This window comes from Eretmochelys imbricata, chromosome 11 (genome assembly GCF_965152235.1).
Source record: "Eretmochelys imbricata isolate rEreImb1 chromosome 11, rEreImb1.hap1, whole genome shotgun sequence".
Lineage (NCBI taxonomy): Eukaryota > Metazoa > Chordata > Testudines > Cheloniidae > Eretmochelys > Eretmochelys imbricata.
Genome location: NC_135582.1, coordinates 18,427,282 through 18,447,827, shown reverse-complemented (window position 1 = coordinate 18,447,827; position 20,546 = coordinate 18,427,282). Strand labels below are relative to the sequence as shown.

The window sequence follows — 20,546 nt, the reverse complement described above, 5'->3', positions numbered from 1 at the left end:
ACTGGATTCTGCAACCTTTTGTATTCAAAACTGCCATTGACTTATCTGGCTTGGGTTCTGAGTGAACATTTTTTGTCAAAAAACTAGTCTCTTAAGGGTGCCAAAGAGAAGCTTATTTTCAGATAGCAGAAGCTACCAAGAAGCATTACGCAAAGGCTGCATGACCCATTTTTGATTGCTTGTGATAAATTTTGTTATCCAATCTGCATATTTCAAAAGAAACCCACAGACCATGGCCTCACTCTAGATCTTTCCTCATACAAAATTCCCACTGACTTCCAAAAGGGTCAGTAGGTCATACTGGTGAATTCAAACCCAGATATCAACACTGATCAACATGGGTCATCTCTAGAGAAAAGTGGATACTTCAGTCTCCAGGACTTTTCAATCCTTGGTTTCTTTGCTCAGACTATCAACAAAGATGCCAATTACTGACAGCTGTAATGGTGTATTGTGATGTGGACACAAGTCCACTGGAAACTGGAGACCACAAAACCCTGTTATTTTGGAACATTTGAACTAAACTGATTCATTAGGAATGATAAGGCCTGGTTCCTTTTAACAATCACCTTTAAAATGACTTGTTCCTTTTTAAATCATCCCTTTTGAGATAGGCCTATGTCTTTATTTTAACTTTATATTTCTACTGAGTGTTGTTTTTCAAATAATATAAAATTAAATGCTTGAATTTGCTCTGATAACAGACAAAATCAAACAGCAGAACCATTCAGTAATACCCAGCAAAACCAGTGGCTTCTGAGGCAAACTACTTACCTCCATGGGCAAAGCAAACTTTCAGTTTAGGAAACATTTCAAAAATTCCTCCCATAATCATGGAGCAAATGGCAATGGTTGTTTCCCCTGGCATGCCTAACAACAAGAAAAATTTTTCATGACATAAGACATCACACTGCAGCTTGACGTTTCCCCCAATAAAATCTATACTTAATGCCAAAGTTAACAGTTACAGTGCAAATGACAAACTGTATAGCTTCATTTCTTATCAGAGAAGCACTCAATGCTATTAGTCAGTTAAAGTTCTTAAACTGTGGTCAGAAAACAGGATTAGGAGCTAAGAACTCCTGAGCTGTAATCTCAGCTCTGACACTGACTCTCTCTGCCTTTGGGACAGAATTTTCAAAGTTGGGTGCCTAGAGTTAAGCACCTAAAGACAAATTTAGGAGCCTAAACCAGTCAATGGATGTTGGGGGTGCTCAGCACCTCTAAAGCATCAGGTCACTGATGTGTCTAACTTTAGACACCCAACTTTGAAAATTTGGGTCTTAGCCTCTCTGCCTTAGTTTTCCTATGATACGGGGAAAATAACACCCAACTCAGAAAGGAGTTGCCAAGTTTAGCAGGAGAGTGAGTTTGTGTGTCTGGGGGGGTGGGGGGGGTGAGAAAACCTGGATTTGTGCTGCAAATGGCCCACCTTGATTATCATGCACAATGTAGGGAGAGTGGTCACTTTGGATGAGCTATTACCAGCAGGAGAGAGAGTTTGTGTGTGTGGTTTTTTTTTTTGGGGGGGGGGGGGGGCTGAGAAAACCTGGATTTGTTCTGGAAATGGCCCACCTTGATTTTCATACACATTGTAAGGAGAATGGTCACTTTGGATAAGCTATTACCAGCAGGAGAGTGAGTTTGTGTGTGTGGTTTTTGGAAAGGGGTGGGGGGTGAGAAAACCTGGATTTGTGCTGGAAATGGCCCACCTTGATTATCATACACATTGTAAAGAGAGTGGTCACTTTGGATGGGCTATTACCAGCAGGAGAGTGAGTTTATGTGGGGGGGCGGAGGGTGAAAAAACCTGGATTTGTGCTGGAAATGGCCCAACTTGATTATCATACACATTGTAAGGAGAGTGATCACTTTAGATAAGCTATTACCAGCAGGAGAGTGGGGTGGGAGGAGGTATTGTTTCATGGTCTCTGGGTATATAATGTCTTCTGCAGTTTCCACAGTATGCATCCGATGAAGTGAGCTGTAGCTCACGAAAGCTTATGCTCAAATAAATTGGTTAGTCTCTAAGGTGCCACAAGTACTCCTTTTCTTTTTGCAAATACAGACTAACACGGCTGTTACTCTGAAACCTGTCCTCAATGTTTGTGCAGCGCTCTGAAGATGTAAAGCTCTACATAAGTACCATGAGAATGTGTTTTTAGGTTACTGCATCTCATTAAGTAAGTAAATATAACAATGTTCAGTTCTTTTTAACACCATGTCAAATAGACCTGCACTGAGTAAGGTTATCTGATATGGTGTTAAAAATAGTGCAAGCAGCTGGTAGCCCATCTACACTAGAGCTCACATTGGATCTGAACCAGTGTTAACAAAAGGCCCTAGTATAGACATGGCCAATGTAGTGTAACCCAGTGCAAGCACAGTGGTGATGTGAACAATTATGCACCTTTGCTAAAAATTTCATGTATGGAGATCAGGTGTTCCACAAGTGCAGTGGTGGCTGCAACACCAAAATGTTCTAGTGTAGATAATGCTAAAGTGCCTGATTCTGTTCTCAGTCACAGTGGTGTAAATCAGGAGTAACTCCAGTGAAGTCTATTGAGTTACACAGTGCTAAATCAGAGTAAGTAAGAGTAGAATCAGGCCTAAAATCTTCCAGAGACTGTCACAATTTTACCCATTGTTACTTGTTGCTGGACTGCAACTCTAATTTAACTGACAGATGTGGAAAACACTGAAACCAGACAATTCCCTATTGCCTATACCTCTAAGGAGCCTCGAGCACATGTTGTTTCAGCTATGGTTGAAATGAACTTAAATTCAAAATATCCCCTTCCTAGTCTACTTGTTTCAGAGGGCATTATACGAATTAATGTGTGTCATTTGCTAATTCCACTTGTCTGTCTTCTAATCATGCTCCCTTTGGGAGCCTTCTCATTACAGAGGCAGAAGAGGTGTTCCTGGACATCTGCTCTCTGGGAGGCAAGAGAACATTAGAGGCTGTTGCAAGCCCCTTAAATTCTAGTGATACAGATATTATTATAGATATATAAAGTTTAGCCAGTGAAGTTTATAGTGATGACCTAATGGCAGTGTCTGATTTTAAAAATGATTGACAGAAAAGTAATGTAGTCTTTCTCATGCAATTATACATTTGCAATTGTCTCCTTGGCATAATGTGTTGCAGCTAATGACAGGTAATGAATGAAGATTAAGTACTGTAATTATATACTCACCCACCAGCCAGGGAAGCCAGTACTTGGACATCCTTCCATTTGTCTGCATGTCCCAGGGATGCACAAACAGACAACAGTTTAATAATTCAGCAGCCTTTGGTGAAAAGGAAAAAAATATTATCTGGACTTAACAGTAGAAAAATTAACTCCAAAATGTATGTATGCTCCAGGCAATACTGTTAAAAAGGCCTTTTTTGCTTTTGCTGTAAATAATTCATAGAAAGGATTACAAGATTTGACCAAAAATGGAGGTGTTCACTTAGGCTCAAGTTGTAGCCCTCACACCGCTTCTGAGTAAGTGGGCTTGGCACATACAGAATCCACCCTCAAAGCTGTGGCATGGCCCTCCTACAACTACAGGGCACGAAGGGCCTCCCTGGTTGCTATGCTCCTTTTCCCATTCCCATTCCCTGTGTGTGTGTGTGAATGCGTGAGCCAGTGGATCCACATAGTCAGCATGCCCTCAAAGCCCACCATAGCAGCAGCATGAGGCTTGTCTTTGCTGAGAACTACACTGCATTAGAGCACGATCTCAAGTTAACTAACACTGACCAGCTGATGTGGTGTTGAACATGACTGCCTGCATCTACACTGCCTGCAGAGTTGTGCTCAACACCATGCTAGTTGTGCTCTAGGTCATGTTCTAACTCGGTGTAATTTTTCTAGTTAAGACAAGCCCCTGGAAAGAGATCTTGCACTTATGAGGATGGTGGTATTTACCCAGTCAGCCCTGATCCTTACTCCAGTCCTTACTCCTATTCAAAATTCTCCTTGAGGGCTGCAGAACTGGGCCCTTATAACAACATTTTGTCATTTAAGTAAAAGCATTCTTCAAATTTAATTGTTTGGTACAAAAGTGCTTGTCACATTATTTGTATCTGTGTCTTACTGCAAAGTTAAACTAAGTGCAAACTAACATTCTACCTGACTGTGTTTAGCACATAGGAGTGAATTCTCAGAGCACTGGATAGAGGTGCCTATAGAACTGAAGTCTGCTGTGTTTGGCAACATTTGTTACTGTGGGAAGTGTATCTGTCCCACTGCATGGATTCATGTTTAGAACTGTTTCTATCCAGTCCTGAGGGCTACAAATCAAGCTCCATTCTTCCCACTAATCCGTCTCCACTGGGACTACATTTAACATTCCAAGACCTTGTGCAGCTTCCGGGAATAATGGACTTATCCCATTGAAAAGCTGGGAATTCCCTCTTTTCCAATAGGATACAATTCTTATCTTAGCCTAAGTAGCTTACAAGATGTGAGATCTTTAAATTGCAGCATTATTGTGTCAGAAAAACTAATTTGGATAATTTTTAAAGATTTAAAAAATTTACAGTTGGACCCATGGTGTTAAGATAGTCTGACTTTACGTGTGGATTGATACACAAATAGTACCAATATTTATTTAAAGGCTCTATATTTCTAAAATATTTGTTTTCAGTTAAATATGGAGCACAGCAAGTTATATGATAGTGTGGTGTGGTTTAAAGCTTTTATTGGCAAGGACAACCTGAATTGTTTGCCATCAGCACAAACTCTTGCCAATGAATATATGTGCATGCTGTGCTGTTCATTTATTAGGAATGTGATAAAATAATATTAATGTATTAATTACATAATTTAACACACATGTAAATGACACGGTAGGTTATACATAGTTGTGGTAAGTAGTGCCCATAAATTAGTCTTTATTTTGTTATAAATTGGTCTTAACTTCCCTCCCTTTCTTTTTAGTATTTGAACAGCTCTTCTATACAATATAGAGTTAAAGAGAATTTCTTTGTAAACAAACAAACCCAAACAGTACACAAACCTTGAAGACTGGGACTTCAACTGCTGGTAATTTTAGAAAAGAAAACAGGAATTGTACAGCGTATGGGCCCTGATTGAGTGAATTTGGCACATCGTTAATTTTAAGCACGAGTAGTCAGGTCTACTCATGTGCTTAATGGGGATCTTAATAATTCTATTTTGTCACATGTATGTCTGGAACTGTGTTTCTTGTAAGGGAGATACAATCACAGGGTTGAACAATTTGTGATTAACTAGGCTTACACAAGTAAATAAAGCTAAAATTTGTGGATAAATGCAAGCTTGTGATTTGTGAATCGTAACTGTTGCCATAAGGATCAGGATTATATTCCTAAACAAAAATTCGTAGCTCAGTAAGTGGCTTGATGAACTGATACAGCTCAAGGTCAAATGTAGCTTTCCTTCATCATCTTTACTTTCCAAGGGTGTTTCTGCATGTGGTGCTAATTACTGTGGGAGGTAACTTCCTGTATATGTTCCAACATATACTGATTGATCTAAGCATCCCCAAAAGGTAGAGATTGATAACAGACTGTGTGTAACCACAAAACCAAACAAGCCATCAAGATGTTGCACTAACAATTCTCAAGCAAATTGAGAGTTCTGAAAAATAACCTCCATGAATCAGTTTCAAGATGACAGTTATAATAACCTGTGGATTAGATACAGAATGTATACTGATTAAATACAAAAAGAAAAGGAGTACTTGTGGCACCTTAGAGACTAACAAATTTATTTGAGCATAAGCTTTCGTGAGCTATAGCTCACTTCATCAGATGCATTCAGTGGAAAATACAGTGGGGAGATTTATATACATAGAGAACATGAAACAATGGGTGTTACCATACACACTGTAACGAGAGTGATCACTTAAGGTGAGCTATTACCAGCAGGAGAGTGGGAGGGGGGGAACCTTTTGTAGTGATAATCAAGGTGGGCAGTTTCCAGCAGTTGACAAGAACGGTGGGGGGGGGAAATAAACATGGGGAAATAGTTTTACTTTGTGTAATGACCCATCCACTCCCAGTCTCTATTCAAGCCTAAGTTAATTGTATCCAGTTTGCAAATTAATTCCAATTCAGCAGTCTCTCGTTGCAGTCTGTTTTTGAAATTTTTTTGTGGAAGAATTGCAACTTTTAGGTCTGTAATCGAGTGACCAAAGAGACTGAAGTCTTCTCCAACTGGTTTTTGAATGTTATAATTCTTGACGTCTGATTTGTGTCCATTTATTCTTTTATGTAGAGACTGTCCAGTTTGACCAATGTACATGGCAGAGAGGCATTGCTGGCACATATCACATTGGTAGCTGTGCAGGTGAACGAGCCTCTGATAGTGTGGCTGATGTGATTAGGCCCTATGATGGTGTCCGCTGAATAGATATGTGGACACAATTGGTAACGGGCTTTGTTGCAAGGATAGGTTCCTGGGTTAGTGGTTCTGTTGAGTGGTTGCTGGTGAGTATTTGCTTCAGGTTGGGGGGCTGTCTGTAAGCAAGGACTGGCCTGTCTCCCAAGAGCTGTGAGAGTGATGAGTCGTCCTTCAGGATAGGTTGTAGATCCTTGATGATGCGTTGGAGAGGTTTTAGTTGGGGGCTGAAGGTGATGACTAGTGGCGTTCTGTTATTTTCTTTGTTGGGCCTATCCTGTAGTAGGTGACTTCTGGGTACTCTTCTGGCTCTGTCAATCTGTTTCTTCACTTCAGCAGGTGGGTATTGTAGTTGTAAGAATGTTTGATAGAGATCTTGTAGGTGTTTGTCTCTGTTTGAGGGGTTGGAGCAAATGCGGTTGTATCGTAGAGCTTGGCTGTAGACAATGGATCGTGTGGTGTGGTCTGGATGAAAGCTGGAGGCATGCAGGTAGGAACAGCGGTCAGTAGGTTTCTGGTATAGGGTGGTGTTTATGTGACCATCGCTTATTAGCACCGTAGTGTCCAGGAAGTCGATCTCTTGTGTGGACTGATCCAGGCTGAGGTTGATGGTGGGACGGAAATTGTTGAAATCATGGTGGAATTCCTCAAGGGCTTCTTTTCCATGGGTCCAGATGATGAAGATGTCATCAAAGTAGCGCAAGAAGATTAGGGGCATTAGGGGACGAGAGCTGAGGAAGCGTTGTTCTAAGTCAGCCATAAAAATGTTGGCATACTGTGGGGCCATGCGGGTACCCACGGCAGTGCCGCTGATTTGAAGGTGTACAGTGTCCCCAAATGTGAATACAGTAATTTAGACAAATAATGGTGCCCATCTGGACTTCACACTGTTTTAAAAAATGTATAATCTATAAACTCAGTTTGTAATCTATAAACTCAATTTGGAATTGTTGGTGATGTTTACTCAATTCTGTGTGGCACTTAGATTCCAGGGTTATCATGGCCTGATCCAAAACCCATAGAAGTCTGTAACAATCTTTTCAAATATTTCAGGTGGCTTCAGATCAAGCCTTGCTACCTAAGAAATATTTTAGATACATTACAAAAATTAAATGACTGAGGCTCAGATTTTCCAAATAGCTGTTGGTTGATAAGTGCCCAAATCTCATTGAAAGTCAATGGAAATTTGATGCATAACTCCCTTTGGTCACTTTGAAACTCCCAGCCTTAAACTGTTCACCATTTCATTCTACTTGGACACAAAAATAATCATAGGACTAATTCACACTTCACTAATTGTCACATACTCCCTCATTCACAAACCAAAAAAGTGACAACTCTCCTAATTTTCCAGCAATAGTGGAGTGAGACCTACAGTGAGGTCTCATATGTCTATGATTTCATTATGTATTTTACAAAATATGCTCCAGAACATTTGCTGGTATCTCATGATGAATTACCATACATAATTAAAGCTAAACCTGTCAAATAGCTACTTATCAGCCCGCCTTACTCACACATAGCTTCAAAGAGCATCATTGGGAATCTGCTTGAATAAAAGCCCAATTCTGCACAAATCCTTGCACACTCCCAACTGATATTCTTGGGTGAGTAAAGAATATGGGGTCCAGCCATGAGTGCTCAATTGGATCTACAGGCTTGACCCTGTGTCCATTGAAACAAATGGTAAAATCTCCCATTGACTTTAGTGGGGCCGGATGAGACAAAGTACCTTTGAAATGTACTACCCTTGCTTTTTAACATTTATTATGTTAGTTTATTTGCAAATTAATAACATTCAATATTAACTGTCTCCCCCAGTCATTAGAGCAAATTTATGAGTGTCTCTTGTAAATGATCATTCATTGCCTAAAGAAAATTAGCTACATTGAACAGATTTTCTAGACCAAATCCTGCTCTCAGATATACTACTGTAAATTTAGATGATTTCCATTGAAATATTTGGATTTATACTAGTGTAGCTGACAGCTGAATTTTTCCCAATGTCTTTTATTTAGTTACAATTTCATATCACAACATTATTTGGGGTAAACTAGGAAATGTTTACTCACAGCATAGACAGCAAACAGTTCTGGTGCATTCAGGTCCCATTCGTTGATATGAGATCCTATCTGTACCCCAGGAAAGCCAAGCTCATTCACACAGCGATACATTTCCTTCACAGCCAGGTCTGGTGCTTGCATAGGTAATGTGCCAAGGCCAGTAAACCTCTTGGGGTACTTTTTTACTGTAGCAGCTAAGTCATTATTTAATAATTGGCACAGATCTAAAGTATCCTCAGGTTTGGCCTGGTATGATATAAAGAAGAAGAGTAAATTAAAATGTAGTTCCAAAATTTTATCACCTTGACAGATGTTGGAAGAAACCCAAAAGATTGCATGTAAATTATCACCAAGAAAAAATGTCACAGCAAACAATACAAGGAGAAGACTTGAACCAAGGCTTTTGCTTCACCACTAGTCACTCTGAATAGGTGTAAGACCTCTTTGAAATCGTAGAGGAAGGATTGATGAGTTGGGTCTACTTAATCTTGCATACCCCGCATTAGTTGCTTTTCCTTCTACCCCTCAGGGGCGTATAAGGCAAGGAAGAATCTGGCCTCATTTGCTAATGCTCTCAGGATTTTTTAGAGAATCTCTATAGCACTCATGTGCCTGTCAGAAGGCAAATAGAGACCTGGTGTAAGAAGTTGTATCTTCCAGCTGAATCTCTGGGCAGAACTGAGTGGTGATGTAAATGGTAAAGTGAGTTACATCCATTTTCTTACCAGTTTATACACAAAGCATAAGTAGGTGTAAATTTGCCCCAGTTTGGCATTCAGTGGGAATGTAAAATGATTGTAATTTACATTTTGAGAGGGCAGAACGGGGCACTAGAAGAAAAGCAGCAAATAGGAGAATGTCAGATAAAATGCACCCCATAGACCAGACCTGGACCACAAACTTTGAGTCCAGATCTCAACGGGGGGTGTTTGTATCTGGGGATTTGGTTCAAGCACATCTCTGCTCAAAGATGGAGAATTCTCTTCTACACATAGAAGCCAGGAGTTTCAAGTGAATCCTTGGCAAAGCAAGTTCTCTCACCCCTGATTTCAATTCTCAGCTTATTTACTGCTGCACAGGTTTGATCATAGAGTTAGTCTAGTGTCCAAATAATGTTATTGATGCTGAACAAGAATGAAATAATTGGTGTGGAAGACTTCCCATGGTGAGGAATTGTAAAGGCTCTTCTGGTAGTATTATAATGGACATGTTGCTCACACTTAAAATTACCAATCATTGTTTATCAAGGGGTAAATGCCAAAGAGTCCAAGTAAAAAGTGAAGTGTGTACTTGATCTATATTTTCCATAGGTGTTCCCCTAGGTTTTTAGTTAGAAATGAGTGTTAAGTAAAATCCCTGAGTCCTCCAAATTTTGTGTGGGGTGGAACTTTGGATCCAAACCCAAATGTAGATTTTGCATCTGGCCTTTTTCTCTAAAATGGGCCAAACCAACCCCTTAGATTTGACTACCCCACAATTTTAATGTCTTTGGGATCCAGATCGAAACTTTACACCTTTCTTTTTTTATCTTTCTTTTTAACATACCTGAATATTTACCATTTTATTGCTGGAGTTGGGAAGAATGGATTGAAGGGAGGTGGAAATGTGTGACATTGGACCATGATGAATTTTACAGAGTAAACATGAACAAAAGATCTGTAAAATTTAAAAAGTTCTTAGTGCTATTTCTAATATGGCAGTCATGACACCCAGGGAGAACTATATTATACAAATTAATTGGTTCCCCACTTTTTCCTAGGGTATGTTCAAGGAAAAAACAAAAACCAAACAAACGTTTATTTCAGTGTAGAATATGGGACATGTCATTCTACACAAAGTACTAGAGGTGTACAGTTAATTTATGGGTTATGCTGTAATAATTTTTTATGTAGGACATCTGTAACTGAATTTTTTATGTATTATCATTCAGCACGATTGCTGTGAACTGCTAGATACATATAGGAAATGGGCCAAGTTAATTCCTGATGTAACTGCATTGATGTTAAATTGTTGAAGTCAAGGGGTGCTACACCTGGGATGAATCTAGCCCATTGTTTGCTAGGATGAACCATTTAGAAACCCTTTTTTGTTTGTTTGACTCATTTGAAATAACTGTGAATCCATTCTGCCCATCTAGTTGTGCTACTAAGTGGGAGGTGTAATTTCAGACTCAGAGCTTCCTGGACCAATAGCTTTCCCATATTGGGGGTGTGATATTTAAAAGAAAGGGAAATTTTTTTGTAAATGCATCTGTTCTATTAAAGCATATTTTTAATACTTCATCTATGCATTCCAATGTCAATAAGATGGAAATTGCCTAGATACCCTCCTGTGGGCAAATCAGTTTCTTCATGATTTACATCCAAACATGACTTGACAAATGGCTCATTAGATGCTTCATAGGAAGTTAGAAATCCCTCATAAAGCACCTGGCTAATTCTGCAGTGCTGTGCATGAAGGAAGTGCATTCTTCCTCACCGCAGTAGAAAGAAGGTGGATTTCCCTGTGGCAATTTTTGAAATTTTATTTTTATGGGAAAACATCTATTGATAGACTTACAACCCAATGAATCAGAACTTGTCCGTTTTTCCTTTATATCATACACCCCAGTCCTAGATTCATGCTCTGTAAAGGCTCTCTCCCTGCTTCCTGTTGTTCTTCCTAAATTCCTGTTGCTGTCTCACCCATTTGTATTAAATGTTCTCCAGACTGGAGCTCTGCAGCCTCCAGCTCCTGTTGGAGCAGCTTTGCCATGCTACTCTGCTGGCCTTTCTTCCACTGCCAGAGCAGCTTTGCTGTATTATTCTGGTGACTGGCTGAACTGCCTAACTCACAGGCAGTGTGGATTTTATTATTTTGAATTTTATAGTATCTATGACTTACAAAATTTGTTTGCAAGGACTTACCCAATAGCTGAACATTACAGGAACTGTAGAAAGGGCTTGTACAGTGACTCCTACATAGAAGAACAAAAGTCTTTAAATATGAAAATGCAGATTATGATTTTGTCCTAGGTCTGATCATAGTTTGATCTCATGCATTACAAATTAATTATAGAGATTTGTCAGTCAATCTGAGGGAAGCAGATATGTTCATAGAGGACAGACTGTATAAAGGCGCATGTGTCTTGTAGAACAGGTTTCAGAGTAACAGCCGTGTTAGTCTGTATTTGCAAAAAGAAAAGGAGTACTTGTGGCACCTTAGAGACTAACCAATTTATTTGAGCATAAGCTTTCATGAGCTACAGCTTAATTCATTGGATGCATCGGATGCTGTAGCTCACGAAAGCTTATGCTCAAATAAATTGGTTAGTCTCTAAGGTGCCACAAGTACTCCTTTTCTTTTTTCTTATAGAACAGTGGCTCTCAATGTGTGGTCCACAGACCCCTGGGGGGTCTGCAGATTTCCAGAGGGGTCCGCACCTCCGTTCAAAAATTTTTAGGGGCCACAAATGAAAAAAGGTTGAGAACCACAGCTATAGAAGACAATGGGAATTGTACATGAGGTATTCATGGGAAGAATATTACCCAAAATGGGGAAAATAATAATTAATATGATGAATCAGTCTAGCTCATCAAGCAAAACTGGGCATATGCCCAAATGAAAGTACTTTTATGAGTGAACAGTAATTATTCGTAACAGGATCTAGCTATTTAGCTCAATCCATATAGCTCTGCCAGTCCCCAGTTCAATCTCTGATGTTGGCCAAGATGGCAGCTGTCACATAAGTGGGCATTTGTATGGGATTTGAATTGCTGTGGGTCACAGATGCTTGGAATGAGCTTTCTCTGCCCAGAAGAAGCATATAACCCTCTGGTTACATACATACATGTGCCATAAATGTGGGAGTATAAAAATTGGTGTTTGGCTTTTAAAAAATATTTTTGTATGTTATTTGTGGAACAGTTATAACAATTTTCTTTAGAATCACTTCAGTTCAGGGACAAAAGCCCAGAGCAGCAGTTAGGTGTGTGTGATCTATTGTTACACTAATCCAGCGGTTCTCAGACTGTGGGTTGGGGCCTCAAAGTTTGTCGAGATCCCGTTGTAATAGGGTCACCAAGGCTGGTTTAGACTTGCTGGGGCCCAGGGCTGAAGTCGTACCCCAAGCCCCACCGCCGGTAGCTGAAGCCAAAGACTGAGGGCTTTGGCTTTGGCCATGGGTGGTGGGGCTCAGGTTACAGGCCTCCCCGCTGAGTCTGGGGCTTTGGCCCCTTCACCCGGGGCAGTGGGGCTGGGGTGGCTCAGTCTTCGGTCCCCCCTCCTGGGGTCATATAGTAATTTTTATTGTCAGAAGGGGATCGTGGTGCAATGAAGTTTGAGAGCCCCTGCTTTAATCTATTGGTAGTAATTTAAATACTTGTGCATGCTTATCACTCTTGACTTTCTTTCATTTTACTTAATTTTCCATAAATGTATCTTGATTTCCATAAATGTATTTTGTCATATAAAAAATCTTTGAAGGTCCCACTTAAGACAGTGAAAATAATATATATTGTTTTTGCTCCCCTTTGTGGTAACAAAGCTTATTATAACAAATGCAGAAGCTTTGCATTCACTAACAGAACCTTGAAATCAGTTAGTTTAAAAAAAATGAGTGACAATTATTTTCATTAACTACATCTGCCTCAGAATCACCCTGAGAAGTTTTTCCTAATTTTTTTCCAGTGACTTTCTCTTTCTTATTGCTGTATTAATGATCCATGAAAACAACAGGGAAAACTGACTCTGGTCTTGCAAAGTCTTGTATAAAATTAAGCATATGCAAGTGCTTGCAGGATTGGGGCCTTACTCACTATGTCAGGGAAACAGTGAAACTGACTGTAGGCAAGGTGCCATTTAATACATACTAAGCAGATAGGGAAAAAAATAGAGAAAACATATTTTCCCCCTCTCATTTCTTTTCCTTATAGTAATCTTAGATATTACTTGCAGTTACTTTACAGCAGGTAAATCATTTTCATCCTGAAGTGTGAATTTTAAGTTGTCAGTGTCCCTTTATTATGTAATAATTAACCAGTTAATTATTACATAATAAAGGGACACTGGGGGGACAGAGGTTGAATCTGGATTCCTCTGGGAAGCAGATTAAGTCTAAAGAATAACCCACTTTCTAGTGAATCACTCTTCAATGAGCAGCATTTTTGCTCCTTGTTTCCTCAAACATGAGCTCTTGTGTTGTAACTGAGTCCCCCACATGGTTGTTTTTTTCAGTAGAGAGCGCTTGTAGGGAGGTGAGTCCATGCTAAGCAACTCCTGCATGGTGCTGAGTGCTCTCAGCTCCCACGGACTTCTCATTTGCGCCCCAAATGTTCATGCTAATTTCCAGTCTTCTGCTTCAAGCAACATTAACCTCCATGTTTTACTGTATTCCTTCTGCAGTGCTTCTGAGGAAGAATGATCCTCTTTTTGCTCTGGCCATGTCTCTTTTCTCATATAAATGATGACGAGACACAAGGGCTTTTTCCAAAGGTCAGAAATGTTGGGGGGAAGGGAGGGAGAGTGGAAGGGAAAGGGTGGGAGGGAACATCCCATGTAGCAAATTTTCCCCTCTACACAGACACATTATGGATTTTTTGGCATTTTGCTCCTTTCTGTACTGCATAGTGGGAGAACAGAAAGGTCTTGATCCCTGACTCATTTACATTCTCCAGCAATGTGCCAGTGAACACTTGATTAGCACATTTGGGAACCCTTCCCATGCCTTAAACAGATGATTATTGTGTCTTGTTCCAATCACATTAAAATGGTTAAATCCCATTACAGCCCTCATCTTAAGAGAGCCATATTTTAGTGTCCAGCCACTTATTTGCCTTTTTCCTATTTATGCTTTCCTGCTAAAGTGTTTGAAGAGGATGCAATCAAACAACTGTTTAATCACCTTTCTCAGAACAGTTTATTAGAGGCTTGCAAGCGAGGGTTTCAACTGCTGGAACAGCAGTGGTTAACATGGTGAATGGGTTCTTCCTATGTACTGGTGATGGTCTTATTGGCTCATGTATTGCTGCATAGTTCCATAGCATTTGATACTACTGGTCATTTGGAATGTTATGATATAGGCTTAGCAGGAACGGCACTTGGTATGGAAGTGATCACAGTCATCTGATTGTGTGCAGTTTGCCTCTCTTGCCATTCTTTTCCCAGTGTCCCTAGGGACCATTAATCTTCAGCCTTTGCCTGCTTTTTTGCATTTAATTATCCAACTTTCCTTTTTTATGTGATTCACATGAAGATCATTTCCTCTGCTTCCACTGTTTGATCAGCTTGCCTTAAATATAGGGGCACAGATGTCCAAGGATTTTTAAATATTAATTGCTACAAAAACTGAGCTATGAATCGCTGGTTCCTGACACTATCTTAAATCTGTTACCTCATTCTCCTCTTCCTTTTGTGGCTCTGATATTCAGTCATCAACTATAAATAGTTAAGAGCCTTGGTGTTCTGATTGTTAAAGGGAAACAGAATCATCTATTTCTCTGACACAGTAAATTCAGATTTCTACCACCTTAAGATCATTTCCAGAATTCAGTCTTTCCTTTCCTTTTCTGACAGAGAGATTGCATTAATGCTTTACTTTCTGGCATTCCAGCTTGCGGACAGGCAAACTGCAAAGCAAATATAAAAATGGACTTAGAGAGAGATTTCTGTGCTGAATGTTCCCGGTCACCACACTGTGAGGGAACGAGGGAGATTACTCACCACATAAATGAGTTTTAACTTTTTGAAAAAGTATTTTCCCTCTCCCCCACACTTTTCTGAAATCCTCTTGATACATCCTGGTTGACTGTTGATATTCCAGAATGTACATCTGCAACGGCCAGCATCTCACTGCAATCCATGGTATGTGTTATGACATAGAGTGATACATTCTGCTATGTCTTCACTGAGGCAGGAAGGACCAAGAAGATTTCACAGAGGGGAAAGGAATTAAAGAAAGTTTAGTTAAAATTAATATTTGAATTCAGTGTCACCCACAGCCTGGCTAGTGTGGCCTGTGGCATAAAACTGTGATGTGATAAAACTGTGTTAACTGAGTTTTAACATTGGCTTTGCAGTTTACATTTAAGTAAGTATTTTAATACACCATCTTGTATTCTGACTGGAGCCAGGAGGTATGATCATGTGATCTAACTGCTGTTCTGGTGCACTAGGTACCAGTTGTATTTCTTATCAATGATAAAGTTCTTACGTTGCTGTGTAAAGCTTTTCACAAATAGGATCTAATTACAGGGCCTAAATTACCTGAGTTAATGACACCTTACCCTGCTGGCTACCAGCTTTCTTTAACTGAGAGAAACTCTTTGCATCTTCCCTCCCAAACTGTCTCATTTTTGGTGGCTAATTTTTAGGGCCATGATCTACCCTCAATCTTTCTTACTCAAAATTGTCTTTTAAAATCCATAGCTGCACCTCCATCAATGGAACAAGAATAAGATATGGCCTGTCGTTATTATCCCTTGAGGAACTCACTGCTTATTAAAGGTGACCTGCAAAGCAGAAAAAAAATGTGTTTGACTCTTTTAGTTTGCTTCTTTGTGGTGTATAAAAAAAGTGCAGGAGCAGGGCTGGAACAAGGCAGGAGGAGGACTGGAATAAGGCAGAAGCAAGGCTGGGAAAAAAGCAGGCACAGAGGCTATTGCAGCCATAAGCAAATGCTTTGAGCAGCTGCTGACCTCAACTGCTGACATCAACCACACCATTAGAGTCTTGTTCACCTGCACATCTACCAATGTGATATATGCCATCATGTGCCAGCAATGCCCCTCTGCCCTGTACATTGGCCAAACCAGGCAATCTCTATGCAAAAGAATAAATGGACACAAATCAGATGTCAAGAATTATAACATTCAAAAACCAGTCGGAGAACACTTCAACCTCCCTGGTCACTCAATTTCAGACCAAAAAGTCGCAATTCTCCAACCAAAAAACTTCAAAAACAGATTCCAACAAGAAACTGCAGAATTGGAACTAATTTGCAAACTGGACACCATTAAATTAGGCCTGAATAAAGACTGGGAGTGGATAGGTCATTACACAAAGTAAAAACTATTTCCCCATGCTAATTTTCCCCCTAGTGTTACTCACACCTTTTTGTCAACTATTTGAAATGGGCCATCCTGATTATCACTCCAGAAGTTTTTTTTCTCCTGCTGATAATAGCCCACCTTATTTGATTAATCTTGTTACAGTTGGTATGGCAACACCTATTTTTTCATGTTCTCTGTGTATATATATCCTCCTACCATATTTTCCACTGCATGCATCTGATGAAGTGGGTTTTAGCCCACGAAAGCTTATGCCCAAATAAATTTGTTAGTGTCTAAGGTGCCACAAGTACTCCTCAGTTTTTTTGCTGATACAGACTAACATGGCTACCACTCTTGAAACCTGCTGAACTGTTGCTGCTTCTGGGCTTAGGAGCTGGTCTGCTGACTCTTCCGACCAATCAATCAGGCAGTTTACAACAGGCCAGCTGTACTCGTTAGATTATTCAGTGACTGACTCTGCTGCAGGTCCTGCTCCCTGACAAGGAGTGTCACATGCAGGACACAGAAGGTAATTGTTCCTCTCTACTCATGAGGCCTGAGCTGGAGTACTGTGTCCAGGTCTGGGTCCCACAATTTAAGAAAGATGTGGACAAACTGGAGAGAGCAACAAAATGATAAAAAAGATTTAGATAACCTGACCAATGAGGAAAAGCTAAAAAAATTGGTATGTTTAGTCTTGAGAAAAGAAGACTGGGAGCAGGTGCTAATATCAGTCTTCGAATATATTATTGGCTATTATAAAATGGATGGTTATCAGTTGTTCCTGACTTCTGGGGGTATACAACATCCTCATTTTCCCAGAAAGTCAGGAACTCTATGATTATCATGTGCTCACTGTCACGTGAGTACCCATCCTGATTCACTCAAATCCCACTAAACCATTTAAGATCCAGGCTGATGCCTCAAACAGGTGCAGTATTATCTTGACACGTGGGCCCCCACAACCTACTCCTCCCCCTCCCATGCCTTCAAGTGGCTATTAAAGCAGCTTTCAAGGCATGACACCACCTCCTAGAAGGAGCCCAGTTTCCCCATCGAACTCCTAATAGATCCCAGAAACCTGAAGTACTTACAGACAGCTAGATGCCTTAACCAATGCTAGATCTGCAGGTTCTTCCTTGCTCAATGTGACTTTGTGGCAACCTATCACCCAAGGGTGAGAAACGGAAAGGTGGATGCCCTATCCTGGAAAAATAAATAACTCAAAGCTGGTGAAGAGCCCTCTGCCACTATATGCAAGGTGTCCAACTTTGTCAATGGGATGGACTACAGCAGAACTGACATCCTCCATCCACTCCCTACTCCTCAACAACCTGTTTGCAACCCAGATCCGTGAGACCCTGAACGATCTGCGTACCTGACCAGAATCCGAGTTCTGACTACAGAATGGCCTCATCTATCACAAGGGTTGAATTTATGTTCCAGTGGGACAACCGAGGCTTCAGGTATTGAAACTATGCCGCAATTTGCCACTTCTGGGCCAATTTGGCCAATTCAAGACCAGGAATCTGGTCTCAAGGAGCTTCTGGTGGCCAAGTCACAAGTTTACATCAAGGATTATATAAGGTCTTGCAACCTCTGTGCCCATACCGAGAACTCATGATCAATACCCATAAGTCTCTGTCCACACCTCCATAGCCTTGGTTTACTATATGAATGGACTTCATTGTAGAACTGCCATGATCCCAGGGACACTTGGTAATCCTGGGTGTTTTCGGACCTTATAACGAAGATGGCATACTTCATTCTACACCATACTGTTCCTACTGCATGGAGATGGCTTGACTCTTCCTAGAAAATGTCTTTCACTACGTTGGGTTACTGCCGGGCATTGTGTTGAACCTGGGTCCCCAGTTCTTGTGGGAATTTCTCAGACTCCTTGGTATTGAACCCCTCACCTTGTCTTGCCTATCATCCACAGAGTAATGGACAAACAGAGGAAGTCAGTCAAATCTTGGAGGGGTATCTTCACTGGTCTTTGAGTTACCACTGGCTTCCCCTGCTGCGCCATGCCAAATTCACATATTACAATGCAATCCATGCCTCGATCCAGCATAACCCATTCTTTTGCAAATTGTGGCTTTCACCCCCACTTCCACCCAGACTGGCCCACGAGTTCCCCAGTATTGGCTGCAGCGGATTTAGCCTCCTGCCTACCACAGATGCACCAGGAGCTCAAGGAACACTTGCAGTCTGCCAAAGAAGCCTATAAACACCATATGGACCAGGATCATTAGGCTTTTTCCAATCTGGCCACAGGTGACAAGGTGTGGCTTTCTGCCCAGAACCTTAAATCGAACTCTGTATCTGCCAAATTAGACTCCCAATACACGGACCCCTTGTGGATTACAGAATGGGTACACCCAGTGGCCTTCAGGTTACAGCTGCCCAAGTGCATGAAGATCCATCCCCTCTTTTATATGTCACTTTTAAAAAACCCTGCACTAAAAATCCAAACCCAAGCCAATCCAACCTGCCACCGACCCCCATAACAGTCCATGGACAGGAGGAGTGTGTGGTCTACTGAATCCTCACCCTTGGTTAGTTAGATTCCAGCATCTGGTGGACTGGGAAAGCTACAGTCTGGATGAGTGGTCTTGGGAACCAATAGAGAACATCCATGCCCTGGACCTATTGCAAAAGTTCCACCAGACATACTCTGAGAACCTGCCCCCCAAGGCCTTTGAGGGGGCAGGTACTGTTAGGAATCGGAGCCTGCACTATAACCAGTCTCCAGGCAGCCTAATGAGCACAGCTGGCCTGTAGTAGCTTCCGGACTGGGTACATTGCCTGATTAGCTAGAAGAATCAGCAGAGTGATTCTTAAGCCCATCAGCAGTTGTTCAGCAGCTGCTCAAAGCATTTACCTGTGGCTGCAATAACTCCAGCTCCTGCTCCTGCCTTGTTCCCAGTCCTGCTCCAGCTCTGCTACTGCCTTTGACCAGCCTTGCCCCTGCCCTGACTCATTCCACATAACCCAGTCCTGACCCTCAGATCTGATTCCTGACTACCGACTCCTGCTCCAACCACTAGGCACCACTCCTGCTCCAACCACTAGACACTACCAGCCACGTCCCAGTCATTGATACTCCTGTTCATACACCCAGAATGACTTTTTCTTTTTTGCCACGGCATCACATTTTGTCTCATATTTCATTGGTAACTTACTATAACCCCTAGATCTTTTTCAGCAGTACTACTGCCTAGCCTGTTATTTCCCATTTTGTAGTTGTGCATTGGATTTTTTTCCTTCCTAAGTGTAGTACTTCACATTTGTCTTTATTGGATTTCATCTTGTTGATTTCAGAACAATTCTCCAATTTATTTAGGTTTTTTTATTTCTAATCTTGTCCTTCAAAGTGCTTGCAACTAGCTTTGCATCCTCTGTAAATTTTAGAAGCATACTCTCCACTCTATTATTCAAGTCATTAATGAACATACTGAACAGTATGTGACTCAGAAATGACTCATGAAGAACTGCACTAGATATGTCTTTCCAGCTTGACAGCAAACCATTATAAATACTCTTTGAGTACAGGTTTCAGACTGGTAGCCGTGTTACTCTGTATCAGCAAAAACAACGAGGAGTCCTTGAGTACAGTTTCTCAACCAATTATGCACCCACCTTAGTATTTTCATCTAGACCACATTTTCCTTGTTTGCTTAAGAGAATGCCCTGTGAGACTGTCAAAAGCTTTACTAAAATAAAAATAAGTCATATATACTCCTTTCTGCCCCACCCAGTAACCCTGCCAAAGAAAGAAAATAGGTTGCTTTGGCGTAATTTGTTCTTAAGTAATAGCCAATATAGATTTGTTATCATCCTATTATCCTCAAAGTGCCTACAAATTGATTGTTTAATAATTTGTTCCAGTATCTTCCCATATATCTAATTTAGACTGATTGTCTATAATTCCGCAGGTCCTCTTTGTTCTCTTTTAAAGAAAGATACCATGTTTTCCCTTATTCAGTTCTCTGCGACCTCACCCGTTCTCTATGAGTTCTTGAAGATAATTGCATGTGCCTAATGATGCACACGAGTGGTCTTTTTGAAGCCAA

At 40.8% G+C, this 20,546-nt stretch overlaps 1 protein-coding gene across 1 annotated transcript in view; it reads right to left on the bottom strand.

Moving 5' to 3' along the window:
* The window catches only part of ACMSD (aminocarboxymuconate semialdehyde decarboxylase), a 55,479-nt gene that overhangs the window by 21,704 nt on the left and 13,229 nt on the right, over nucleotides 1-20,546 (bottom strand). Inside the window, exons 4-7 of the mRNA XM_077830241.1 lie at nucleotides 11,347-11,396; nucleotides 8,450-8,686; nucleotides 3,201-3,294; nucleotides 775-870 (exon numbers count right to left, since the gene is read on the bottom strand). Coding sequence (XP_077686367.1) covers nucleotides 775-870; nucleotides 3,201-3,294; nucleotides 8,450-8,686; nucleotides 11,347-11,396 — 477 coding nt within the window. The remainder of the gene's footprint in view (nucleotides 1-774; nucleotides 871-3,200; nucleotides 3,295-8,449; nucleotides 8,687-11,346; nucleotides 11,397-20,546) is intronic.